This window comes from Dendrobium catenatum, unplaced genomic scaffold (genome assembly GCF_001605985.2).
Source record: "Dendrobium catenatum unplaced genomic scaffold, ASM160598v2 fragScaff_scaffold_1165, whole genome shotgun sequence".
NCBI lineage: Eukaryota > Viridiplantae > Streptophyta > Magnoliopsida > Asparagales > Orchidaceae > Dendrobium > Dendrobium catenatum.
Genome location: NW_021319627.1, coordinates 747,107 through 759,548, shown reverse-complemented (window position 1 = coordinate 759,548; position 12,442 = coordinate 747,107). Strand labels below are relative to the sequence as shown.

The 12,442-nt window shown below is 36.1% G+C and overlaps 1 protein-coding gene across 3 annotated transcripts in view; it reads left to right on the top strand.

The window, feature by feature from the left end:
• Positions 1 to 12,442, top strand: part of LOC110111279 (E3 ubiquitin protein ligase RIN2) — a 60,553-nt gene that overhangs the window by 13,423 nt on the left and 34,688 nt on the right. For all 3 annotated transcript variants that reach the window (XM_020843074.2, XM_020843073.2, XM_020843071.2), the window contains 2 exons: positions 7,051 to 7,147; positions 8,214 to 8,319. In XM_020843074.2, the coding sequence (XP_020698733.1) occupies positions 7,051 to 7,147; positions 8,214 to 8,319 (203 nt within the window). The remainder of the gene's footprint in view (positions 1 to 7,050; positions 7,148 to 8,213; positions 8,320 to 12,442) is intronic.

Here is a 12,442-nt window from a genome sequence, read left to right as displayed (position 1 = left end):
GCTCGACCCTTTCATCAAATTGCTCCTGTTGTAAGTGTTTAGCAGTGGTAGTTTTCTTCATGTAAGCACTTATTTCTTCCTTCACATTGTCCGGCACTTTTGCACAGGGTGCTACATTTTTGTGCGAGCATGATAGATGTTCCTTCATGCGGGTAACACCTCCCTTCACCACTTTATCGCAAAAATTACATTTCAAATAAACATAGCTCTTCTCTCCGCCGCCAATGTCAACTTGTACACTATACTTCCAAGAAGGATCCCTTCGTAATGACGTATTCGTCTTTTCTTTACCTCTAACCATGTCTCCTAAAGCAAAAAACCAAATACACAAAAAAAAAAAAATCAAAAAAACCTAAACCCTAGTTTTTCTTAAACTTGAAAATTATAACCCTAAACTTAATAAAAATACCTAAAATCCAATGTGGAGTACTCCTAGAGGGCGGCCGGAAGTTTCCACTTCGCCGGAGAAAGGCGGCGCCGGCGGGAGAAGCGGCGGGAAGGAGGTCGACGGCGTGTGGGATCTCTGTTTCGCGAACTGGAGCGTGCGGGAGGGGGAAATGTCGGGTTTGCTGAAGGCTTTCGGGTATAAGGAGAGAAAAGGGTTCATTTTAAGTGAGTGGGCCCTATCCCAGTGAGGCGTATGCCTCACCAGGAATTGCGCAATTGCGCCTCTGAGGCGCGCCTTAGTCCCAGTGAGGCGTACGCCTCTTAAAGACTTGGAATTGCGTAGGATATGAGGCGTTTTTGGGAGGAATTGCGCAAAGGCGCACCTCAAGGCGCGCCTCTAATTGCGCAATTTTAAACAGAGCCCTCGGATCACCTCCGTTCCCTCTGTTTCCTCCTTAATTTCTCATTTCTCAATGGGGTGGTTCCCCTTAGTGTCCCGATAATCCCTTCTATGCTCATACCCAAATCTTAAATCAAATTCTCACAGTCTCCTTTCAAATTCAGCACCCCTTGGATCATAATAAATCACTCTCCTTTTAATTCCAGCCCTCATTCGGTCATAATTACCCCTTTCTATTACAAATTCCGCCCCTCTCCTTTCAAATTCAGCACCCTTTTTGTTCATGCTCCAACTCTTCCTGCTTCTCACCATACCCTCTACCCTGCTCCTCCATAGGAATAGGCTAGGAGTGACATTCTCTCTTTTCCTTTTTGAGTTTCCACCTCATGATCTTCCATTTGCCTTATTGGATTAGAGTTTTTCTCGCTTTTTGGGTTGCCGGAGGCTGCCCTCGTCTTTGACAATGCTGTTTTGGATTGACCCTCAAACAACTTATTCAACATCCCCCAGGCTAAAAAAATTTTCATCCATCTTCTCGTGGATGGTTGAAATTTGAATTTTGACATATGAAAGTTGAGCGTGGAGATATGAAATTTCAGTTTTCAATTGTCTGATCTCCCTTCCAACACCTCTACCTTTTTTCCTGCCATGGGAACTTGGATTTAGGCTCTAATATCAAGAGCCGCAAGTTTGATTCGAATTCTGGCCTCCAATTAGCAAAAGCAACACAATCAGATATGGAACACAACAAAATTCAGCGATAAAGACTTCTATTTCAGCCCAGAAAAATTGCTATGATACCAATTTGATAGGGAACACTTGAAGATTTCATGTAATTCTTATTAATCTCGAGGAAACAACAAGAAATGTTTTCCAATCTCCAATGAAAATGTCACAACCCGGCCCGAATGCTCGATTTAACGAGGCAGGAACTAAAAGTCGGATGGTACAATAATTCAGTACAAACATTCTTCCCTCTTTCCCTCGATCATTCCTCTCGTTTGTTAAATTTTTTTTCAAATTTATCACTTCTTTAGCGGTAGGAATGAAAAGGAATTTTTATTTCTTATTCTTGAAGGCAATCGTTTGCTAAAATTGGAAAAATGGAATTCTCCTCACGCTCTCTCACGAATTCGCCCGTCTTCCTCCATCGATTTCGCGGACGCCTGCTCGGTTTCACGAATGAGGGGGGGACCGGTTGGTTCAATTGAACCGGCCGGATGAACCGGTGTTTACAAAAATCTAGAGAAAACATCAATTTTATTGCAAGAAATCAAATAGAACGGAAAGAAAATACCAAGATATAATTGATTCTTTATTCGAAAGGAGGATCCATCCCTCCCAAATCTCTAGACGCCACTAGAGTCAAAAAAAAAAAAAAAACCTAAGAGATCTTAGATTCAGCCAAATTCAAGATGCCCTAACCCTAGGAAAACAAATTATTTAATGCATACAATCCAAAAGATCTAAACAGTCCCTACATTCAAATTCCTAACTCCCTAAAAAAATCCTTCCTAAACTGCTCAATTGGCTATTGCGGTTCAAGCGGTGTACAGGAGAGGCGGAACTCTTCCACCTCTGTTCCGCCTGAGCCGGTCCCGTGTGGACCAGCTGGACCGGTTAAACACTTTGCTGCTCTATTATTTAGTAGTTATATTTTAAATCACAATTTTAATTTGCTAGATATCGCACTTATGATTTGTATGATTATGCCAAAAACGTCTATTATGCTCAATCAAATAATTGAAAACAGACAGCCGTGGTGTTATTCAGGTTGTCGTTAGTTCTTGCGACCATCAAGAAATTGGCTCAACTCTGCCTTTCTCTTAAGAAACTGGGTAGCAAACAACATTGCAAAGCATTACCCTAAACAAATAACATTGTAGTGAGCTTTGGAAGCTGAAGAATATTATGAGAGTAACAGAAGTTATAGTAGCTTGGAACTGCAATTTTGCTACATCAATGCTAGCTTCTGGTTGGGAGCAGTTTTGGAGAGGGCAATTAGAATGCTTTAAGGCTTCATGACTGCATTATTTTAATCTTTGTTCCTGTTTGTTAATTGCATATCTGTATCTTAAGTGTGGTTTAATATGGTAGTACTAGAGTGAAGTGATGGCTTCTTGTATTGATTATAATATTTCTGCTTGGCTAATCTGTGCAATGCTCTCTATTCTCCTTGAAGAAGTGTGCCCTCAATAGGTGAGAAAATGTCAGCGCACTGAATGTATAAATGGCCATTTACTGGGATGTTTGGCAACTAGCAAGTGTTGTGGAAACCCAGTTTCATTGCTTTGATATCCTATGTGTAACTTAGAAAATTCAGCTTCAATAAGATCTTTTGATGCTCTGCTCCTTTTTCTGGTGAATATCATAACTGTATAGAAGATGAATCTAAAGATTCCTTACGGTTCAATCTTCCTCTTTTAATTAATTTTTCTGGTACATATACTTGCAGGAAGAATTTGTATAAACTAGGGAACTTAGGTGTTGATACCAAAAGGGAAAATAGTATGATTGACCTAGCATTCCAATGAAAGAATTCACCTAGAAACACTTATGAAAAATTGAACCTATAAGCGTTTATTTTTAAAATTTGTCATAGTTGCAATAGCCAAATATGTATGTTTTATGCTTGCTGAACTTTGTATGAGAACTGGAAAAGCTGCAGGAATATGGAATAAAAATCTACATTCCATATTATTGTTAGAAATTTTGGTTAATCATTTTTTCTCAAAATATTAGTTCTGACTGCCATTAAACATCTTTATTCACTTTTGATACATTTTCTTGTGGGAGAGCCTTAAAAACTTTTTTAGCTTATGGTTAATCAGATTTTTTTCCATTACTTATGATAATCGAGGTAGCATGCCATCAAGATACTCTACAGTGAGATTTATTCTTAAATAATTGGTATACTTGTGTGTTTAAAATCTTGCTGTTTGATAGATACCCTTTTGGAAGTTGCTATATTCTGGTTGGGCCATTGTTTAAAATTGTGCAATTGGAGGTGCGCCTCAGCGAAATTGTCGCTCGAAACGCATCGAGGTGGACACCTCGCCTTGAGGTGCCTTGCCTCATTTCTATGAGGTGTTGGCACAAAATAAGGAGTAAAAGAAAAATAAAAATAAAACATAAATCTATGCTTTAAACCTGACGTTCATCCCATCGTTCTGTTCACTTTTCACTACACACACGGTAGAGTTTTCAACGATTCGCTAAAAGCCTCTTTGCCTTCTTTGATCACATTTCCCGTTCGATCGAAAGTAAGGTAAGGTTCGATGATGCTTTTTTTGTTTGATTGGAAGTGAGGACAATTCGACGACGTTATTCCTGTGAGATCGGAATTCGGAAGTAATGACAGGACCTTTGCTCGATGTGGCAGTAGCCATATTTCTCTCCTTTCACGTGCTCCTTTGCCTCCTTTGACTTGTTCGCTGCTGTTCGACTTCGCTGCTATTGCATCATCTAAAGCAGATCATCTAAGTGGGTTTTTTTTTTTCTCCTTCTTAATTATACTAAAAGTAATTTGATATATTTTGGATTGTTTGGGTTCAATTCCTGATTACTATTTGGCATATTTCTTTTTGTTATAAATTTAAGGGTTTGATTTGGCGATAAAAGGTAGGATTGAAAATCAAGTGTTGTATTTCAGTCGAGATAATCTATCCTTTTTAACATTTTGATTGCAATTTCATAAAAGCCAGTCATCTAAAGTAGATCAATTGAATAGGATTTTGATTGCAATTATATAGAAGCCAGTCATCCAAACAACATGATTCGTTCAATTAGAGCATATAACAGAGGGTTGAAACCTCCATCCATTTATGATTTGAGGACATGGATTTTGAAGGAGTTGGATAAACCGAGAGAAGTATTGAGGAAATTAAGAGGACTTGAATCCAAACAAGTATACAATCTTGTTTGATGGATGGTTTGATGTGGATCTAAATTTTGATAAACATAATGATCAATAACCTTTATAGCACCGCATTTTTGAAGTCAATTGAGACATCTGATTAGGTGAAAGAGTATCTTTTTGGATTACTTGATAGTGTTGTTGAGGAGACTGGAGGGTACTTGTTTGTTCAATTAGTAACGGATAATGCTAGTGTTTATAGGGTTGCAAGCAAAAAACTTATGAACAAGAGGAAACATTTATATTTGACTTCATATGCAGCGTATTGTATAGATCTTTCATCCTTGAGAAGCTTGGGAAGCTTCCGCAACATAAGAATGTACTGACAAAGGCTAAGTGGATATGTAAATATATTTATAATCATTATTGGGTTTTGACACTTATGAAAAAATTTTCAAAGAAAGAAATAATTATGCCTACAACAATCAGATTTGTCACCGCTTATTTGACTTTGCAAAGTATGTTAGAGGCTAGGCAGTATGTTGGAGTCTTTGTTCACCTCTACATAGTGGTTAAGTTGCACTTGTGCAAGGAAATTTAAGGGGAAGAGGTTAGTAAGATTGTTTAAAATGATAAATTTTGACAGTGTCACAACCACTAGGACACTAGTGCATGTTCTGAGGATGGTGGATGCTAAGAAGAAGCCTACTATGGGCTTTATATACAATGCTATGGATGAAGCAAATGAACTAATTGCCCATAAATTTGGAGGAGAAGAGGACAGTTGTAGAGAAATTTGGAATATCATTGATGACAGGTGGGAGCTACAACTTCATTAGCACTTACATGCAATGAGCTATTATCTGAACCCTTAATATCAATATTCTGAAAACAGGTCAGCAAATCCAAGAGAAAAGCAAGATTATATCATTACATGTATTGACTCATAGCTGATTCGACTAAAAGATCAAATACTGACATGCAATTGACACCTTTAGGAATAAAAAATGTTTTTTTTTTTGTATTGCAACAAGCAAAAGACATTGTTTCCAAGCGATCTCCAGGTAATTTTATTTGTTATTTTAATATATTATGTACTCATTCATCACTTATTTATGTAAATCTCAGTTAAGTGGTTGATTCAATTTAGTGATGATACTCCAGAATTGTAGCGTTTTGCTGTAAAGGTTTTGGAATTAATGTGTTATTCATTTGGATGTGAACGTAATTTGATCGCATATAATAAGTGCACACAAAGAGGATAAATCATATGACAACCTTAAGGATGGATTCCTTAGTATACATCATGTATGATAAGAGACTTAAAGACAGGAACTTGAAGAAGAAATGGTTGAATGATGATGAAGATCCTTTGATTTATGAGGATATGACAACAAATGATGAGTGATTTGTAGATGATTAATTGGAGTTGACACCATTTGAATTACAAGAGGAAGATTTGGATGTTGATTTCTTTGATGGTAATAGAAATAGAGCATTTACATCCACCACAACCCATGGATCAATAGAATAAACCATAAATGGTATATAAAATATTTTGTTAAAACTTATTTACTTTGAAGTATTACTCATCCTTATATTGATGAAAAACATTTAGTAAAGAAGAAAATAATTAATATAGAGGAAGAAAAAGCAGATTGAAAGGTATTGGACTCCATAGGTGACGAGGCAAGGGAGAGTGCAATTTATTATGACAATGATTCATGTGAAGACCCTCTTAGTGATGACAACACTGAGGACTTCTAAGTTGCTATACTATTAATAATTCTTTCTTGATTTATATGTTGATGAGCAAGATATTGGGAAAGATATAATTTTAAGTTGAACTAAATTTTATATTGTTTGATTATTGTAATGCTTGGAATTCAATTATATTTTATGCAATTTATTACTTTCCACATTATGTCTTGTGTATTTTTGTGTTTCATATATATGATAATTTTTTTCTTAAGTCATCTTTTGATATATTGTATGATTATTATAAATAAAAAAACTTCATTTTGACTTTACGTAAGTTTTACATTTTCTGGCTTACGCCTCAAAATGCCTTGAGGTTTATGCCTCGTCTCACGGACAGAAAACACCTCAATGTCCGATTGCGCAATTGTAAACCATAGTTTAGGTTCATGCTTTAAGTATTTAAATGGTATGCAAAACTTGAGCATTGGTGCATGACCCAATATACTTTAAGACCTGTTATGATGGCTAAAATATTTTAGTTGATCTAGAGTCAGCGAAGCACTATATATCCATGTGGCTGTTTGCGTGAGAATAAGCATCATAATTTGCTTGTTTTTTTTTTTTTTTTTTTCTGTTGGAAAATTTCCCATTTAACAGAGTTTAGATTTTTTTTGATAAACATGACTTTACAGCTATTGATTTTCAGGCTAAGGCTGTGCATGGTGGTATATACTTCTTTCAGATCCAGTTTATTTCTTCTGCTGTTTTTTGAGCCTTTCAGTATAGCTTTTGAGACATCACTGGTAATTATTTGTTTGTATGCTTTTATAGCTCATGTATGAACGCCCAGTTTTCTCTTGTCCTGCAGCTTCAGTAATTTTGTGCTATATTTTGATGAAACTTTGTTTCTCTTCCGTCTTTTTTGGCAAAAGAATTGAGATATATGTAACAAAATCTGAGGTTTTCTGCAGTGCTCAAGTTAGTTTTTGAATGTGGCATCTGGAAAATTTAGGGAAAAAGCTCAAAATAGTCCCCTAACTATTTGTATGCTGCTAATTTATTTTCGAAGTATTGCATTTCTCCAATTTAATAGCTTGACTATACAAAATTGACCCCACATGATACCTCATGGGCTAAATTGGATCAATTTTGTATAGTCGAAGGACTAAATTGGGATTAATTTTGTATCCTAATTTACATCAATTTCTATCTGAGTGTTTATTTGGGATCAATTTTTCATAGTCGAGGCATTAAATTGAAGTAATGTGATGTTTTGGGGTTAAATTGACTACATACAAATAGTTAGGAGATTATTTTAGATTTTTTCTTGGAAAATATAGTAAACTAGAATTTTCATGGGTCTAGCTGCGTAGTATTTTTACTAATGTTGATGATGATTAAGAAAATGATATCTTACAATTAATATTCTCGGTGTTATAGAAGATTTTCAGCAAAAAGGAACTTCAAAACAGTTTTTGTCATGTGCACAACAAAATGGGAGAATATCATATTTACTTTCTTTTCTATAGTATGATTTCTTAAAAGCAATGCGTGCCCTTGGATGTGATGTATAAAATCTTATCTGAGAATTTGATTCTTGTTGTGGAAGAAACATTGATAGTCAAATTTTTGTTATATGTAATATCTTTAAAAAACTGCCAGTGCTCTAAATCCTCTAAAATCATACTTAGGTGGTGGAGGAAACAGTTGAAAATATACCAGCAGTCTACTACCTCTTATTTCAATTCTCTTTAACATTGATGCTGTTATATGAATTTTTGCAATTTTTATTATTTTATGTTCCTGCACCATGCTTGCTGATCACTTTTATTCTGCTTTGGCATGTTTTAAAAAAAAATTGTTTTGTAGGCTATCATGGTACATGGATTTCACTTGATTGAGGTATGGCATCGCCATTCAGTTGATGATGGCACCGACAATTTGGGTTCACATGATTTTTTGAAATCTGCAGCAGGTACATGGGTATTTCTGTGTTTTCATGCATCTAAGTTAGGTCACATTATTTCTGTGTTTCTATAAGGATATCACATGGTTTCAAGTATATTTTACATGTTCAGTAGTTTTATTTGACAAATAGCTGTCATTAGTAATTGTATTCGTGAATTCTTTTCAGCAAGTCATAACAGTTTCTCTTACTAAAACACACAAACTTGTGTGCTTGTCCGATTGTATATGTAGTTGCACATATTTTAACAAGAAAACAAAATAAGAGTAAACCTGTGATTCCCAAAGAAGAAAATATTGCTCAACCTAAAATTTGTTATGTTGCCAATCCGTTTGATAGGCGGACCAATGTGTTTGGGTAAAAATTCTCTATGGCGCCGTTTTGTTTGATGGAATTGAAATATAGGGAATGAAATGAAATATAATTGAAAGCTAAAACAATTGAATTGAAATTAATTTTCTTCCACGTGTTTGGTTGAGGAGAAAGTAAGAGAAAAATATATATTTTTGTTAATTTTTGTTTGTTGATGAGAAAATGAGTTTCTGTTTCTCATGAGAAAGAAACATGTATCACAGAGATGTCTAGACTTTTTCTAGTTATTTACTAGGGTTGAATTGGGAATTGCCAATGAAAAAATGCATTTGTAAGATTTTGGATTATTATGCATTGGAAGGTTCAATTTCTTCAGCATTTTAGTTGAAATGATGTTTGCATATCTTCCTTTGCATGGTGCACTGGGTATAGAATATTGTGGTTTAGCTAATCATCATCTTTACATTCAACACTCATCGGACAATAAGCAACTTATCTTCGGTTGTATGCAATAAGTGCCCGCCTTCTGATTTTGACATTTCTTCTTCATAACCATCCTGTTGAGGTGCTACGAGTAAATGATTTATTGATCAGGGTAATTAGAAGCGATATAGTCGAACCCCAACACCCGAAATGTTGTGTAAGTACTTAATTTGCTTCTATTTTTAGCTTGTGTTTGATCAAATGGAACATTTTGGGGTGGGGAACAATTGGAAATGTTCAGGGGTGGGAAATAATTCGTCCCTTAACGGCATTTATTGTTGGCTTTGTATGTTTCTTGCATAGATCTTGGTTGGAAATTCTTGGAAGATTGTTGTTATCTTTCTACCCTTATTGCACGTTGAGAATATAAAAAATAGTCCAATATTATTGAAGTTGCATTACATTGGCAACTGTGGGCTGCAAACTACCCAAGAATCTTGCATGGTAATGTCCGCTGATTTTGACATGTCATACTTTAGCATAACAACCGAAATTCAGTGGAATGCTCCAGCGAAGTCCCTTTTCTGTTTAAAGTTTTGGGTTTTAAGAACAACATCTTGATGAAAGTTAGAGGGAAAGTACCTTCGTTGCAACTCTTCTTAATCTTTTTTCACGTGAAGAACTTCCTTTTGTCTTCTCAGTTTTCTTTTAAGGTTCTCTCACTACATTTAGACATTCTTCTATAGCTTGATAGGCACCAACATTACTTGTTGATTGGTTAACACTTTTTTGTAGCCTTTGATGCACTCCATTGCGTGTCTATGAAGTCATCCGGATTCAAGCCACCTTCAAAGTATGGGATATCTACCTTCAATCCAATGTCTTGATATTGTTGTCTTCATTCCCTTCATGGAAACTGTTGCTAGTGCTCTTCCTCCGCCATTGATTCTTGCAACATTTGATGGATAGGGTCCTGCATCACTCGGGGTTCCTGATTGTCATCCTAGTTAAAGGGATAGTTATGATTTTAAGAGTGGCTAGGGTTTACATACAATTATATTCACAAAATTCAGCTCTACAGAAGAAAATAAAATCATAACCAATTTGTTGATTTCCCCATTTAATGATCACCTTGATTGAAAGTTTTGATTTGCTTAATTTTTCATTGATTCTATTCCCTTATGATTCATAGCAAAATAAAATTCCTGTAATATTATTTAGCTTGGGAATCAGTTAAGTTGTACAAAGGCTCTTCTAGATATGTCCAGAGGGAGAAATTCTGGAAGGCATTTCTCGAGACTTCTGAAGTAGAGAATTGATGCAGGACTACTTAGATGCGATGCTTGTGGATTCATTTAGGCATTGCACAACTCTTAGATTAGAATAATTTTGGATTAAAATTACTAGCAATTCTCAACGACGAATAAAACAAATAAAGAGATACTTTGCGTAGGCTAAATCACATGTTCCGAGTTTTGAACTCTCAAAATAAATAAGAAAAATAAAACAATACAAAATAGTAGTCTTCAAAGTAATCCCTAATCTAACAACGAGATTTAGGATGCAAAGAAAGTACGCTCAATCCCTATGATTACTAAGCTTGACAAGAGCACTTGGAGGAGACTTTCGCGAATACAATCACATCAATGAGAATTTAGACTTTAAAAGAAATAAGATGCAAGTGAAAGAGAAACCTTTGCTAAGGAGAGGTGGAGATCCTCCACTCAAGGCCTTCGAAGTGTTCGTCAATGGCTTCCATCTTGCTAATGGTCTCGAACGTCGCCGAAGAGAAAGAAGTTTCTCGTGTATGTGTAGATGAAATTAACTCTAAGTTTCGGTTCTCAGAAAACTGAAACAATTTCAGATTTTGGAGCAAAATCTGAGAAAATTTCAGATTTACTTAAGTGTAGTAGGGAGGGAATTTGGAGGGGGAAACTTCTGGCTTCACGTCTTGGTGGAGAGTTGCCGCATGAGAGGCGGTGGAGAGAGGCAGGGAAAATAAAGGCTTGATTTGCTTCCAAAATAGGACTTTCCTATTGGAATAAATCAAACAGAAAAGGCCTGGTGGAAATTCGGCTAGAGGGAAATTAACGTGGCTTGGATCAATTGCCTAAAATAGGATTCTGTACTTAGGAAATAAATCCTAATTCAAATTCAGATAGTCGGTAGCATTAGTGGAAGAGAGCTGGAATTATGGGGAGCCATTATTGCACTCAATTGTGGTTACTTAATTGGGATTAGTAGAGAGGAAAGTTTTTAATTAAATCCAATTCAAATAGATTTAATTTAGGAAGTTTCCTAAAATAGATTTGATATTTTACAGAAGATTTTAAATTTCAAATAGACAAATTTGAATTAAAAAAAATCTGTCCCCAAAAGATCCAATCCCAATTAGGCAATGGAATTGAAGGGAGAAGAGGGAGTGGGCTGAACCGGCGGTGGGATTACTGGAGCTGACGGGTTAGGGGAATCAGGTTTGGTGGTCGGCGGTTGTGGGAGATAATTTTGGGGAATTAACTATGGGGAGGAGGAGGGAAATTTGGGTGGTAGCGTTTAAAGCGACGAAGACGAATGGGGGGAGGTGACGAGGGAGAACGAAAATACAAAGAGAAAACCACGAACCCGACCGTCTCCCAAGTTGGTGGGTAATACTGTTGGAGAATTTTTTTGTATCCTCGAACGGATTGCATATTTTATAATCGGGCATGGCATAAGAACACAATATATTACCCCGGAGGGTAAAAATATCATTTCCTTATGGGCTCAATAATAAAATATACAATTACTTAACAGAGATTCCCCCACTCAATGTTTGGTTGAGTGGGGTTTATTTATTTCTGGGGTACAGACATCCCATAGGGGCAAGCCCTTATGGTTAATTACATCCCAAGTTTGATTTGGGAAAACTTTTGATTAAATTAGTGGTTTTCTTCATTTTTTTGAAGTCATTCAAATGTTGGCTAAAGATTGTTTTTTTTTTTTTTTTAAATCCATGAAAGTCTTAGTTAAAGGTTTTTGGCCCTTTAGAATTTCAAGGAAAAGTTGAAGAGATCAACTAAGGATTAGATTCTGGGAATGAAAGCCAAAAGAGGTGAAGTAGGGGCACTTGATTCTGAGATGAAACTCAGAGGTGCCCAAACTATCCTATATTGGGCTTTACTTTTTTGAATCTAAATTTGGTTTGAGCTGATATTTTATTAGAAGATTGGGGCTTACATCCCAACAACACTTGTTGCAGGAATTGCCCTAAAGATGAGGGCTTATAGGGTGATTTGAAATCAACCCTTGCCTCGGACCCTAAGACTAAGGTGAGGACCACCGATAGTAGTGCCTCGAACCTAGATCTAACGAGTGCAAAGAGGGACTTACAAGCTACACCTCACAAGAGGCATAACCC